General features: G+C 41.4%; 1 protein-coding gene across 1 annotated transcript; it reads right to left on the bottom strand.

The window, feature by feature from the left end:
- Positions 1-636: 636 nt before the first annotated feature.
- On the bottom strand, positions 637-14,358 carry LOC117288100 (mucin-17-like). Its single transcript, XM_033768799.1, has 5 exons — positions 14,295-14,358; positions 3,529-10,931; positions 2,513-2,732; positions 1,488-1,526; positions 637-970 (listed from the first exon to the last, which is right to left on the bottom strand). Exons 1-5 carry the CDS (start codon positions 14,356-14,358, stop codon positions 771-773), a joined length of 7,926 nt encoding a protein of 2,641 aa, XP_033624690.1. The 3' UTR covers positions 637-770.
- Positions 14,359-16,091: the final 1,733 nt, after the last annotated feature.

The raw sequence follows: 16,091 nt of genomic DNA, 5'->3' as shown, positions 1-16,091 counted from the left end.
CCTGGAAACTGATTATAACAAAACATTCGGAGTTCAACTCGGAATCTGGCTTTTTGTTTGACACAGGTTCCTGGTCATACTGACCCAGAAATTGGTCAAGGCCCATGGGACCCGGGTTCCTGGTCAATTTAACCTTTTTTTATTTTTTACTATTTTTACTAGAAATCCTTACCCACAAGTAATTTCATCGGGGACTTGGTGGTTGATTTAAACTAAAAGGGGCACGGTGCCTTGATTTGGGCACTTTTATTGGCTATAAATAGCGTTTCAAAGCATTTGCTATGAAATAAACTATGGTTGAAAAGACGTTTTGAAAGTAGACTATAATTAAAGTCATGGTTTTACCAAAAAGAGGATTGTGTTGACAGTTCACAAAGTAAAAGTATAACTACACAACTTAAAAAACATTTTTAAAACATTTTAAAAACATTTTAAAAACAACTTTAAAACATATTTCCAACCATATTCATTTCATAACAAACGCTTTTTGATAGCCAAAAGCGACCATTTCAAGGCAACTTGTCCCTTTTATGTTATCTAGGTGTTAATAGACCTTATGCATTGACGTCATCCAGCCGCCATCTTTGAGGTCAAACGGTGACAAAACAATCGAAACGCACATAGATTGGCCAATGAACAACCTCCTTTTGACCTCAATGCGGGGGCGCCGTACTGAAATGACGTCATGTGCATAAGGTCTATAGTTGTTATAGTATCAGCAGCTATACAACAAATCTTTGAGGCTGTGTTAAAACAAAAGCAGCATTGTTTTACACTGGAGAACCTGTTCCATCATTGTCCGTTACTTCATACTTCCCGGCTGTTACCGTTCTCCTCTTCTCTCGCCTGTTCTCGCGAACCTCGACGAGGATGATCAAGCCGACAATGACGAATGCTAGTAGAATACACGTCAGTACAATGGCCACCACACCGCCGGTGCCTAGACCCCCTACGTCATCATGTTTGGAAGCTGAAGCAAAATAAAAAAAAACACGGGGTTCGAAATTAATTTTTGTTGTGAATTACAAATTCAGTCGATAAATATTCAGAAGTAATTTATTTGGCGCAAAGTGCTTTCCAACTCTCTAACTTCAAAAGAGTGAAAAGGCACTATTTGAAGAGCAATATGAGGGACAACTCTTTTCGATTGAAGTTTGCATCTTTGTGAGTGATTTTTCACCCTGTCCTGTAGTGAAACCCCCCTAAAAAAAGTGAAATACCCGCCAATCTTTTTAAAGAGCTATTTGAGGGCAATTCAAGATGTAAAGAGTGATAATTTTCACTCCTTTACATTTAGAGAGAAAACAATGCGTTTTGGGCTCGAAACTAAAATAGAACAAGATGATTAAAGTTGCCTTAAAGACACATAACAAGCCTTGTGAGACGAATGCATAATTCTGCTTTGATTATGATCAGGGGAATGAATTTGCGAGAAATCTTTATAGGGAGTAGCACACTTATATTAATAAAATGCAGTGAATAATTACCGGCATTCGTTGTAAGTTCGCCGTCGCTCTCTTGAATTCCTGGAAATAAAAAAATGAGAAAACATACATAAGCTTGTGAACTTCACATGACCACACGTCAAATGCTACAAGTATCTCAACGAAGTGCTTGATGAGTGATTTACTGAGGTCATAACTAAAAAATAATCGTAATTTATTTCATTCTTCTTTTCCCTTGTAGGGCATCCGATCTATAATCAGGTTGATACTGATATCAGTTAGATCCCTTTCAAATTTCAAAGTAATTGACTTTCCTTCTGTATTTGATTGTTTCTTGAGATGAGCAATGCTTGAGCTTTTGCTTAGTGTTGTGGATTTTTAACTACAACTTATTAATCTCACCCCTTGCAATGTCTTCCGCAACATTTTGAAAGTGACCCGAACGCTTTGTAAGCCGTAAATGCAGTATTCTGTGAAGGGAGCATGTGAAGTTAGAGCGAATGAACATAATGGACGAATCCCCATGTTTGTGTCAATTATGTGTGGTTAACATCCTCTCATCCCCATCCCCTTCGATAAAAGAAAAACAGACCAACTCATCTGAAGCCTGCTTCATTGTATTACCTTGAATAAACCCAAAATTAATGTTAAAGGCAGTGGACACTATTGGTAACTGTCAAAGACTAGCCTTCACAGTTGGTGTTTCTCAACATAAGCATAAAATAACAAACCTGTGAAAATTTGAGCTCAATCGGTCATCGAACTTGCGAGATAATAATGAAAGAAAAAAACACCCTTGTCACACAAAGTTGTGTGCGTTTCGATGGTTGATTTCGAGACCTCAAGTTCTAAATCTGAGGTCTCGAAATCAAATTCGTGGAAAAGTACGTCTTTCTCTAAAACTTTGGCATTTCAGAGGGAGCTGTTTCTCACAATGTTTTATACCTCTCCCCATTACTCGTCACCAAGTAAGGTTTTATGCCAATCAATATTTTGAGTAATTGCCAATAGTGTCCACTGCCTTTAAACTCTAAGAGTCATCATCAGATAGCTACAAACAAACTCACTTGTCACTGTGAACGATTGCAGGTCCACGCTCACTCTGGAGAACACTGGTTTGTCCGAGTAGTTGAAGGAACTGATCAGTTGTGTTCTGATATCAGGCGAGGTGATTTGGGCGCCCTCGCTGACCTTGAGGTCGTAGTACGCAATGACGCTGCCGGGCTCGTACTTCACCACTTGGCAACTCCCGATGTAGTTTCCGTAGTCGCTCAGGGCTTCCAAGACCTGTCGAGATAAATGCATATAACATGTGTAAACGGAATGTTTTGTCATGATTAGATGATGTTAATAGTTCCTTATCCTTGACATCAAATCCTTTAAAAGTTTGAGTCGCCAGGGCAAGGTCGTTTATCCGCTTGATTTTGTACAACATAGACTGATCTGCTGTCTCCAAGGGAACTCGAACACAAATACCCTTGGTCTGTCGTGTAAGAAATAACAATGTTATTTGTGTGGGGCACACCTGACCCAACCCGTCCAAATATCCATGGGTCGATCCGTCCCTGATTGGTGAAATCCGATTGGTGAAATACAATATCTAGACCACCTGGAAGACTGTTGGATCGCTATTAGTTAGTTTATCCCTCAGTATTATGACTAGTCTATAGGTAGACATTGTTATAAAGCATTTACAGTAGTCGAACGGCAGGGTTTTATTATAACGTTCCAAAATGGACTATTGCGCACTTGATGCTAAAACTAAATTGATCGTGATGGGGCGACTGAAAACTGAGTTGCTGTACTTGTTGGAATGTTTTATCACTTGTTTTAATGAATATGCAATTCAATGTGGTTGGTTTAGACCTTTTCGCAAATACCATTGCGAAAGCGCAAACTGTCGAACGAGGTGCATGCTGGTCTAGCTACTAACCAAATTTAAAAGCTAGCTAGACCAGCATGCACCTCATTCCACGTCTATTGTGCGCGTACAGAGTATTTGCGATACGGTCTATTAAGAAATTTGATTCATCTCAACATTTGTTGACTTCGAAACAATCACTACAAAGCATTGATGACTTACCGCAGTGCGAACGATGTCGGCGAACATGTTGTATTTTGGAGAGTTGGGATCATTCAGGTCTGACGTATACACAGCAAGCTCTCCATCCACAATAATAATACGAAACTTTCCGGTGAACTTTACCCCGATGTCCTCGGCCTCGTCTAGTCTTCTTGTCGACGAAGCGGTGGCTTTCGTACTGGCATGTGTCGATACTAGGCGAGTTGTAACGCTACTATCCGTTTGAAGTGGAGTCGACGATGAGTGACTGACTTTGTCACTTATCAGGTCGATCACAGGTGCAGTAGGATTGCTCTTTAGAGATGGGGGAGTTGTCGACAACGGTTTTGATACGGGTGTTGATTCCGACGTGGGACTACTCCGTAGTCTTGCAGTCATTGCAGTGGGATTGCTTCTTTGCGATGGAGAAGTTGTCGACAATGGTTCTGATACGGCTGTTGATTCTGATTTTGGACTGCTCGCAAGCATTGCAGTCGTTTCCGTGTGAAGTGGAGTCACCTTGTCTTTTATGGAGTCAATTGCAGAGTGGACTGTTGTGGGAATGCTCATTGTTGATGATTCTGATCTGGGGCTGCTCGCTGGCTTTGCAGTCGTGTCAAGGGGAACTATGGGCAGCAATGGCTGTGATTCAGACGATGCTTTTGGTTCTGTTTGCAAGAAGTCTGTTTGAACAGGCTTAATCGTGGACGTTGGCTCTGTTTCTGCTTGAATCATGACTGGAATCCGTGGCTGCTCATTTTGAGTAGTTCCTGGTTCTGAATGAATAGCTGCTGTTGATTCTGGTGTATGCTCGGCCGTTGGTTCTGGTTCTGCAACAAGCACGACTGGAATCACTGACTGATTCTTAAGAGTTGGTTCTGGTTCTGAATGAAAAGTTGTTACTGATTCAGGCGTTTGCAGAGGCGTTGGTTCTGGTTCTGCCACAAGCACGACTGGAACCACTGACTGATTCTTTTGAGTTGGTTCTAGTTCTGAATGAAAAGCTGTGGTTGGTTCAGGTGTATGCTCAGGCGTTGGTTCTGGTTCTGCCACAAACACGACTGGAACCACTGACTGATTCTTTTGAGTTGGTTCTGGTTCTGGATGAAGAGCTGTTGTTGAGCTGCTCGTAGATGTAGTAGGTGGTGCTGTATTGTGCTTGGTTGAAGAAACTGGACTGACATACACTTCTCCCGACCCACCTTTTTTTTCTTCGATGTCTTGTTCATCATGCTGAACCGAGATGGTACTGGTTGATGTAGTACTTTGCTGTGTTCTTGGCGGCAGTGTCGTGGGCTTGCTTGACACTGTAGTTGTACCCTTGTTGAATCCACTGCCGTTGCCTACTCTGACTATAGGCTGACCTGATGAACTTGCAGCAGATGTTGATGGTGCAGTAGTTTTCGAGGTGACTTCGGTTTGTTTCGAAGTGCCGCTTGGTGTCGCACTACGATGCAATGTTGGTGTTGGGGGTGTCGTTTTTAATACTGGGTCTCGTACATGTTCTTCAATAATTTCAACTTCAAAAAACACAAAATGTGTTTGTGTGTCGTTGGTGACAGATTGGCTGGTGCTTGTGAGACTGTTGGGCCTATCAGAAGGAGTGACACGCTGTTCCTTTAAGGTACCATCTTGTATGTTAAGTGTTTCTGTCTTATCAACAAAATAGATCGTTCCATTCGACGCAGCTTTTTCAGTATGGACTGTTGTGGGTAATGTTGTGTATGCTTTGACTGAACTGCCAGAAATTTGTGTCAAGCTGCTTGTTGATTGGGTAGCTTGTTGCACCGACCGTGGTGTCGTAGTGTTGGTACTCTCTTCACCCCGTAGGACTATGTCGATAATGTCTGTATCGACAGGCTTGACTGGTGTGCTTGTAGATTGACTCATATCTTGTGTTGTGACTGACGGATATGATTGCGTTAAAGTTGTGGTTGTGTTTGCACGCTCTTCACCCTCTAGGAATATGTCGATAATGTCTGTATCGACAGGCTTGACTGAAGTGCTTGTGGATTGAGTCGTGCCTTGTGATGTCACTGATGGAGATGTTTGCATTAAAGGTGTTGTTGTGTTATCACTATCTTCACCCTCTAGGACTATGTCGATAATGTCTGTATCGACAAGCTTGACGGAAAGGCTTGTAGATTGAGTCGTACCTGGTGATGTAACTGATGGAGATGCTTCTGTAAAAGGTGTTGTTGTTTTAGCACTATCTTCTCCCTCGATGTCGATATTGTCTGTGTCGACAGGCGTGACTGAGGTGCTTGTAGACTTGGTCGTGCTTTGTTTTGACACTGATAGAGATGTTTCCATTAAAGCAGAGGTTGCGTTAGCACTATCTTCACCCTCTAGAACTATGTTGATAATGTCTGTTTCCACAGGCTTGACTGAGGTGCTTGTGGATTGAGTCGTGCCTTGTGATGTCACTGATGGAGATGTTTGCATTAAAGGTGTTGTTGTGTTATCACTATCTTCACCCTCTAGGACTGTGTCGATAATGTCTGTATGGACAGGCTTGACGGAAAGGCTTGTAGATTGAGTCATGCCTGGTGATGTAACTGGGCGAGATGTTTGCATTAAAGGTGTTGTTGTGTTAGCACTATCTCCACCCTCCAGGACTATGTTAATAATGTCCGTATCGACATGCTTGACTGAGGTGCTTGTAGATTGAGTCATGCCTTGTGTTGTCACCGGGCGAGATGTTTGCATTAAAGGTGTTGTTGTGTTATCCCTATCTTCACCCTCTAGGACTATGTCGATAATGTCTGTATCGACAGGCTCGACGGAAAGGCTTGTAGATTGAGTCGTGCCTGGTGATGTAACTGAAGGAGATGCTTCTGTAAAAGGTGTTGTTGTTTTAGCACTATCTTCTCCCTCTATGTCGATAATGTCTGTGTCGACAGGCGTGACTGAGGTGCTTGTAGACTTGGCCGTGCTTTGTGTTGACACTGATAGAGATGTTTCCATTAAAGCAGAGGTTGCGTTAGCACTATCTTCACCCTCTAGAACTATGTTGATAATGTATGTTTCCACAGGCTTGACTGAGGTGCTTGTGGATTGAGTCGTGCCTTGTGATGTCACTGATGGAGATGTTTGCATTAAAGGTGTTGTTGTGTTATCCCTATCTTCACCCTCTAGGACTATGTCGATAATGTCTGTATCGACAGGCTCGACGGAAAGGCTTGTAGATTGAGTCGTGCCTGGTGATGTAACTGATGGAGATGCTTCTGTAAAAGGTGTTGTTGTTGTTTTAGCACTATCTTCTCCCTCTATGTCGATAATGTCTGTGTCGACAGGCGTGACTGAGGTGCTTGTAGACTTGGCCGTGCTTTGTGTTGACACTGATAGAGATGTTTCCATTAAAGCAGAGGTTGCGTTAGCACTATCTTCACCCTCTAGAACTATGTTGATAATGTCTGTTTCCACAGGCTTGACTGAGGTGCTTGTGGATTGAGTCGTGCCTTGTGATGTCACTGGTGGAGATGTTTGCATTAAAGGTGTTGTTGTGTTATCACTATCTTCACCCTCTAGGACTATGTCGATAATGTCTGTATCGACAGGCTTGACAGAAAGGCTTGTGGATTGAGTCGTGCCTTGTGATGTCACTGATGGAGATGTTTGCATTAAAGGTGTTGTTGTGTTATCACTATCTTCACCCTCTAGGACTATGTCGAAAATGTCCGTATCGACAGGCTTGACTGAGGTGCTTGTAGATTGAGTCATGCCTTGTGTTGTTACTGATGGAGATGTTTGCATTAAAGGTGTTGTTGTGTTATCACTATCTTCACCCTCTAGGACTATGTCGATAATGTCTGTATCGACAGGCTTGACGGAAAGGCTTGTAGATTGAGTCGTGCCTGGTGATGTAACTGATGGAGATGCTTCTGTAAAAGGTGTTGTTGTTTTAGCACTATCTTCTCCCTCTATGTCGATAATGTCTGTGTCGACAGGCGTGACTGGGGTGCTTGCAGACTTGGCCGTGCTTTGTGTTGACACTGATAGAGATGTTTCCATTAAAGCAGAGGTTGCGTTAGCACTATCTTCACCCTCTAGAACTATGTTGATAATGTCTGTTTCCACAGGCTTGACTGAGGTGCTTGTGGATTGAGTCGTGCCTTGTGATGTCACTGATGGAGATGTTTGCATTAAAGGTGTTGTTGTGTTATCCCTATCTTCACCCTCTAGGACTATATCGATAATGTCTGTATCGACATGCTTGACGGAAAGGCTTGTAGATTGAGTCGTGCCTTGTGATGTAACTGGGCGAGATGTTTGCATTAAAGGTGTTGTTGTGTTAGCACTATCTCCACCCTCCAGGACTATGTTGATAATGTCCGTATCGACAGGCTTGAGTGAGGTGCTTGTAGATTGAGTAATGCCTTGTGTTGTCACTGGGCGAGATGTTTGCATTAAAGGTGTTGTTGTGTTATCACTATCTTCACCCTCTAGGACTATGTCGATAATGTCTGTATCGACAGGTTTGACGGAAAGGCTTGTAGATTGAGTCGTGCCTGGTGATGTAACTGATGGAGATGCTTCTGCAAAAGGTGTTGTTGTTTTAGCACTATCTTCTCCCTCTATGTCGATAATGTCTGTGTCGACAGGCGTGACTGAGGTGCTTGTAGACTTGGCCGTGCTTTGTGTTGACACTGATAGAGATGTTTCCATTAAAGCAGAGGTTGCGTTAGCACTATCTTCACCCTCTAGAACTATGTTGATAATGTCTGTTTCCACAGGCTTGACTGAGGTGCTTGTGGATTGAGTCGTGCCTTGTGATGTCACTGATGGAGATGTTTGCATTAAAGGTGTTGTTGTGTTATCCCTATCTTCACCCTTTAGGACTATGTCGATAATGCCTGTATCTACAGGCTTGACGGAAAGGCTTGTAGATTGAGTCGTGCCTGGTGATGTAACTGATGGAAATGCTTCTGTAAAAGGTGTTGTTGTTTTAGCACTATCTTCTCCCTCTATGTCGATAATGTCTGTGTCGACAGGCGTGACTGAGGTGCTTGTAGACTTGGCCGTGCTTTGTGTTGACACTGATAGAGATGTTTCCATTAAAGCAGAGGTTGCGTTAGCACTATCTTCACCCTCTAGAACTATGTTGATAATGTCTGTTTCCACAGGCTTGACTGAGGTGCTTGTGGATTGAGTCGTTCCTTGTGATGTCAATGATGGAGATGTTTGCATTAAAGGTGTTGTTGTGTTATCCCTATCTTCACCCTCTAGGACTATGTCGATAACGTCTGTATCGACAGGCTTGACGGAAAGGCTTGTAGATTGAGTCGTGCCTGGTGATGTAACTGGGCGAGATGTTTGCATTGAAGGTGTTGTTGTGTTAGCACTATCTTCACCCTCTAGGACTATGTCGATAATGTCTGTATCGACAGGCTTGACGGAAATGCTTGTAGATTGAGTCGTGCCTGGTGATGTAACTGATGGAGATGCTTCTGCAAAAGGTGTTGTTGTTTTAGCACTATCTTCTCCCTCTATGTCGATAATGTCTGTGTCGACAGACGTGACTGAGGTGCTTGTAGACTTGGCCGTGCTTTGTGTTGACACTGATAGAGATGTTTCCATTAAAGCAGAGGTTGCGTTAGCACTATCTTCACCCTCTAGAACTATGTTGATAATGTCTGTTTCCACAGGCTTGACTGAGGTGCTTGTGGATTGAGTCGTGCCTTGTGATGTCACTGATGGAGATGTTTGCATTAAAGGTGTTGTTGTGTTATCCCTATCTTCACCCTCTAGGACTATGTCGATAATGTCTATATCGACAGGCTTGACGGAAATGCTTGTAGATTGAGTCGTGCCTGGTGATGTAACTGGGCGAGATGTTTGCATTGAAGGTGTTGTTGTGTTAGCACTATCTTCACCCCGTAGGACTATGTCGATAATGTCTGTATCGACAGGCTTGACTGGTGTGCTTGTAGATTGACTCATATCTTGTGTTGTGACTGACGGAGATGATTGCGTTAAAGTTGTGGTTGTGTTTGCACGCTCTTCACCCTCTAGAAATATGTCGATAATGTCTGTATCGACAGGCTTGACTGAAGTGCTTGTGGATTGAGTCGTGCCTTGTGATGTCACTGATGGAGATGTTTGCATTAAAGGTGTTGTTGTGTTATCACTATCTTCACCCTCTAGGACTATGTCGATAATGTCTGTATCGACAGGCTTGACGGAAATGCTTGTAGATTGAGTCGTGCCTTGTGATGTAACTGGGCGAGATGTTTGCATTAAAGGTGTTGTTCTGTTAGCACTATCTCCACCCTCCAGGACTATGTTGATAATGTCCGTATCGACATGCTTGACTGAAGTGCTTGTAGATTGAGTCATGCCTTGTGTTGTCACTGGGCGAGATGTTTGCATTAAAGGTGTTGTTGTGTTATCACTATCTTCACCCTCTAGGACTATGTCGATAATGTCTGTATCGACAGGCTTGACGGAAAGGCTTGTAGATTGAGTCGTACCTGGTGATGTAACTGATGGAGATGCTTCTGTAAAAGGTGTTGTTGTTTTAGCACTATCTTCTCCCTCGATGTCGATAATGTCTGTGTCGACAGGCGTGACTGAGGTGCTTGTAGACTTGGCCGTGCTTTGTGTTGACACTGATAGAGATGTTTCCATTAAAGTTGTTGTTGCCACAAAAGTACTTTCACTGGCAATGGTTGTGTCAACGACGTCTTTGCCGACAGGCTTGCCTGTGCTGCCTAAAAATGGTATGGTACTTTCATGCAAAATGTCTAAAATGTCTAAAGTAGGTTTGAGCGAGGTCTGTGCTGGATCTTCCATGAGGGAAGTGGTTTGCTTGGTTGATAGTTCTAGGCTTTCGTCTGCATGAATGGATGGAAACGGTATGTTGAAGAAACGAAGAAATTCAGAAACATACTTGGTGCTGTTCTGAGCGTCGAGAATAATTGTGTCTTCAGGATGAATGCCACTACTGTCACTCTCGATCGAAGTTTTTGACCCCGTGCCCTGATCGTTTGGTGAGTTTTGGTAGATGGGTTTGTTTTGGGTGTCACTCTCTTTAATGCTGGCTTTCTCGAGGTCTGGTTCTCCCAAAGCAAGATGGTCGACTTGCCCTTGTCTCGGGTCGTCTCCCTGGAGAAAAGCCCAATCTTCTGCTGCTTGTGCCTCGTCTTTCGCTAGAGTTTCCTCAAGGTCTGATAACTTTGAAGTGGAATGAGAATCGTTGTGGTGTGGATGATGATGGTGATGATGCTGTTTCCTGCCCTCTCGTTCAGTGTCTTCTTGAGCATCTCCTTTGCTGTCCATGGAAGCATCGGACGCCGCTGCATCTTGAATCAGAGCAGCTCCATAAGGAGGAGACCGAGTATTGGCGTCACTGCTCGTTGGGGAGGTTTGATTATGACGACGGTGGTGAATCTGATGTGGGTCGTGGTGAGCAGACAGTGTACCTGAGGGGTTGAAAGTATACAGTGAACAGATTAATTTTTGACTACAATGCTGGTCACAAATTTATAGCAACTTTTCCTCAAGTTATTTTCAAAAGGTTAAAATTTTGCCGTTTTTCTACATTGTTGCTCAAACCCAGCCAAAAAGTGGAAAGGATCAGATTAATGTATCATTTGTTATTATTATTGGTTTATTAAAAACATTCAATATTGTCAAACTTCACAGCCAAAGGCTGAATTGTGCTACAGAGCTTTATACAAATGTATTTTTTTTAATTACAGAAAAACTTTAAGAAATACAAACCAAGCGAAAAAGAGGAGGGGACAGATTTGTTTCTTCCTTGCAACTCAACATGACCAAAATGTGCGATATATTGCAAACAAATTATTTGAATTTATTTATTTCCAAAATATTAGCCTGGACAAACTGATACAGATTGATACGTAAAATGACACTGCTACTGCTTGCTCCCACTGACTGCTAGGTCACAGGAGCTAAGTGCATGTTTTGTGCACTTTTATTTACTAAAATTGACTTTTTTTCGGTTTAAATTTTTGGCAGAAAGTACCTGAATCGACGTGTTCCTACATGTGATGCCAAATTAATCATGTATCGTTCATGTGTAAATGAAAACCAATCAATGTTTTAGAGGGACACGCTCTATCTCAGATGGAAACCTTGGTAGCATACGGGCCTCGAAGTTTATTTAGTCTGCCAGAGGATAGCTGAATGTTTTGAAAGTTAAAACCGAAAAAAACTTAATTCAAACTTATATCAATTATACCCATGTGAAACTTTAAATTACGCTGGGCTGTAAGTACTCCATTTTTAAACGTAGGTGTCCTTGGCGTATAGCTGTCTAGTTGTGAACGACCCTCCTCTTTAGTTACAAACAACCAGTCATATTCTATGCGGCACGCTTCACTTGGTTGAGTGCAACGTTTCGCGTGAACGCCAGTGAAAAGCCCAAAGCCATGTTTTTTTAAGTTATACATGACTGAACTTATTATAATATAATCATAGACTATAGAGCAATTCTGCCTGCTGGTATTTTGTTAAACAATTACAAAAGTTGCAGTTTCGGTTTGTATAGAGAAAAGTGCTGAATGAAAACCCACAGGCGTGACATTAAGGTTTGACGGGGGCTCGTTTTGTGAAACAGTTACAGAACAGTTTTAACGACTACAGACACGTTAACCTACTCAAGGTTTCAAAGTAAAATGTGTTTACGACTTTAATAAATTCCTAAAAATCGCATTTGCGTTTCTAATTATCTTGGGGAGGGAGACGTTTTACCTCCGATCTGAACTTCCCCCTAAATCACAAAAAGTTGGGCAGTAACTTTTCGTTTTATTTCTAACCGAAACCCTATGTTACAAAAACTTCCATAGTCAATTGTGTAAGCACTGTATACTGAGTGCTTTCCCAAGCTCTGCGAAAACAAATCACAGAAATATTAATCTGGTTGGATTCGAACCCATAACCTTTGTGATCCCTGTTATTCTTTCGCACATGACTCGAGAAAGTACCGGGTATTACACACATCGGGTGTCAATGTATATCATAATCATTTCTTATTTGATGTCCTTTTCTTTGTTAACTTCTACTTAATGTAATTCTTTTAACATATTATGATGTTGACATGTGCAGTTCAGTTTATAACTGCGAGTCGTGTTTTAATAAACCATTTCTGAATTGAATTGAATTGATAAAAATGGGTAAAACCAAAATTATTATTTTCTATGTAAACTCCCGATGCAAATTTCCATCAATTATATCCAATTACCAAAGTGGAAGATTCAGAAGGACTTAGACCAGTAGGCTTACCAGATGGCTTATCACTGGGTTACGCACTACAATAATTTCGGAGTCAAATTATTTGTGTGTGGGTGGCATTGGGGGGGGGGGGGGACTTGGATGATTGGGGTCACACCCCTCCCAAATTTGCTAAAGTCTGTTTCTGTTCACGATCCACAATATTACTTGATGTTTTTAAAGGCACTTTACACTATTGGTATTAATAAATTACGCAAAATAATTGTTAAACTAACTTGGTAACGGTCACTAGAAGCTGTTAATACTTTATAAAACAATGTGACAAGCAGAAGACTTTATTTAGGCATCTGAAAGCGCACAAATTTGTGCAACGAGGGTGTTTTCTATCATTTTTCTCTTGCAGCTTCGAAGCCGATTGAATAAAAATGCTCACAGGTTTGATTTTCTTTTTGATACGTTGGGATACACCAAGTGAGAATACTGTTCTTAGAAAACTACCAAAGGTGTTTGTCCAGTGCCTTTAATCTCAAGCTGGTCCTACAATTCGTTGTGTGTCGTATGTAAATGGTCCCACTTACATCGAAGAGGATCACCACCTGCCCGCTTCCATCCCAATTTCTTGATTCAGGGATGCAAGTGACAGAACCCCCAAATGGCGTCACCTTTGTGTATTGCTTTATCGAGCCAGACTAAAATATATACACCTGCCTTTGTAATAAAATACTCCAATACCTCCAATACCTCCAATACTACTAGGTGCTACACCAGTATACAGCTCCCTACCAGTTTCCTAATAAATACTACATTGATTAAACAAAAATACACTTTCTTATTACAAAGGCAGGTGTATGTATTTTTCGCGTGGGTTTTGCACAATGAACTACCGCCGCGCCTTAGAAACTTTCTCTCGTGCTCCAGTGCAGTCTCTTAAAAGCTTTATTTGTTATTTATCAACATATCCAATAACCCAGACTGTTTTCAGAATCCCTAATTCCTAATCCCTAATTTCTCGTAAAAAATGTTGAAACATTGTTTTACAAATATTGGAGTGATAGTGACTAACTTTTTACTTTAATCTTTACTTTTGATGTTAATTGGTTTTGTGTATTTTAATGCCTTTTTTTACTTGTAAATTCTTTATTGTACTATTATTATTTTTTTACAAGTCACGTAAATTAGCCTACTGGCTGTGATCATGATTTCTATTTTTTTTTTATTCAAATAAAATAGAATAAAATCAAACACAACTCGAGGACATTGAGAGGTCCTGGCTGAATGCTGTGCTCCCGCAGTGGGAAATTTGTTGGCTGATTTAACTAACGAAGATGCCTCCTTTGTTTTAAGACCCCCAACAATAAAAATGGGATGCCCGTGATTGAATGTATTGCAATATTAGAGGTCTCATAGTCGTGCAAGTTCCCCATACTATAAAGATAAGCTGATCAATGTTATGGGTCTAAGTCAATGAAACGTGGTTAGTGCATATAATATTGTGCTCAAGTGGAGCTTAATTTATAAATCTAAAAAAAAAATATAAAAATTCACTCAATAAACTTCACTTTATACAAGTATCACAAAAACAAACTTACCTGTTGTGTTCAACAGGAGGATGACCGCACCTATCACGGTGAAAAGAACGGCTTGTGAACCCATGACGAACAACTTTCGTAAAATGATCCCCAAGTCGTTGCCGCGATCACTTTAAAATACGTTCTCGTCAAGGTCCCTGCGAGTCCAAGGACAAACCCAACCGAACCATGCAAGCGTCATCTAACGACTAAACAGGACCCTGGTTTTGAAAAAAAGACGAAAAGACAACCCCTGTTCCAAGGCAAGCGCGTGCGATCACTCGAAACCAACGTCAGAGTCAACGTCGTGTCCAACAAAAGTACAACCGAACTTTGACAATGCTTGTACCTTGCCATGCGGTCACACACCGTCCTATTTGTTTAGTTTTGTATAAGTTACGGGCTCCCCTTAATATAAAGAGGGCGAGTCGGTTAATGCAAAGTCATTTTTTTGAATTAAGGTTAAGGACGCATATAGGTGATTTAATTGACATGTTTCTATAGGTTCAATATTTTGCCTGTTTTGTCGAGACGTGCATTTGAAAGATGTGAGGGTCGCTGGTCCACTCATTTATCAAACTATATTCGAGTTTTGAACAGTGGACAAAGAAAATACAACCTTAACATTGTGGCAGATGTAAGGCTGATAGAAAGAAGTAATCTAAGTTTAGCTTCACCTTGGTGTCGGAAATTGATGATAATCAATTTATTGTCTCTGACATTGTGTAAAGCGGTGAGTGTTTTTTTTTTCTGTGTATTTTTAGCATCACCACTTTTCATACTTAGGCTGTATTTGAATTGACGGCTACGGATACACTGTTAAAAAAACATATCCGTAAAATTTACGGCACTTTACCTGGCAGTTAGGGTGCCAGGTAAAGTGCCGTAAATTTTACGGTGGAAGTTTTGCCCCTTGAAGGCACAATTTACAAAACTACCACCGTGAAATTTACGGCACTTTTCTTGGCACCCTATAGCTGCCAGGTAAAGTACCGTAAATTGCACGGAAATTTTTTACAGTGTACGGCTACGGATGTTGCTAAGTGGGTTGCGAAGGACATCCTATGCGTGGTGACTGTGGAAATCTAGTCGTAGCCGTTAGATAGTAAGAACAACTTCAATGAAATTAATTTGGGTTTATACAAATAATTATTCGCCGAGTTCTGTGAAAAAAATCACAGAACGGTATAGTTATTACTCGTTGGGATTCAAACCCACTACCTTTGCAATTTCAGGGCAGTGTCTTACCAACTTTACTGATGTTAGGCAAATACTAGTGTAGGGTAACTTTGAGCAGTTAGACGCGCCACAAGGACACATTTCTCCGCCTCCTGTCTGAATCTCATATTATTAGTAAAAAAAAATCATCACTGCAAAACTTCGCTCTACGCACCAGTGCTTCACAAAAGTGATAACGTGCTTAGAGTGCAGATGATTCTGGATATGATGTATTGGTGTCAACTTTATCAAAAACAAGCACACAAAACAACCTTTTCAAGTTTGTTTCAATTGTAGAAGCAAACATTCGACCCTGCCCCTGTAGCCCACCTTTTAACTCGTACAAATCATTACCTCAAAGTAAGTGGAAACATAGAGTTTGCCTTTTCAGTATGTCAGCTGTTTTCCCCTCGTTTATTTTTTTCTGAAAACAAAGTGATCAGGTCGTGGACACTATTGGTAATTGTCAAAGACCAGTCTTCTCACTTGGTGTATCTCAACATATGCATGAAATAACAAACCTGTGAAAATTTGAGCTCAATTGGTCAATTATTGGTCGTCGAAGTTGCGAGATAATAATGAAAGAAAAAACACCCTTGT

The sequence above is a fragment of the Asterias rubens genome, chromosome 3, assembly GCF_902459465.1.
Source record: "Asterias rubens chromosome 3, eAstRub1.3, whole genome shotgun sequence".
Lineage (NCBI taxonomy): Eukaryota > Metazoa > Echinodermata > Asteroidea > Forcipulatida > Asteriidae > Asterias > Asterias rubens.
This window is presented reverse-complemented; position numbering and strand designations above follow the sequence as displayed.

Bases quoted from the DNA above. Each gene is read 5' to 3' on its own strand.
- LOC117288100 (XM_033768799.1), bottom strand. From the start codon at position 14,358: ATGGGTTCACAAGCCGTTCTTTTCACCGTGATAGGTGCGGTCATCCTC. The intron at 1,527-2,512 runs GTGAGTTTGTTT...TTTTATTTCCAG, and splicing joins GCAATCGTTCACAGTGACAA to GAATTCAAGAGAGCGACGGC. The intron at 971-1,487 runs GTAATTATTCAC...ATTTTGCTTCAG, and splicing joins CGAACTTACAACGAATGCCG to CTTCCAAACATGATGACGTA.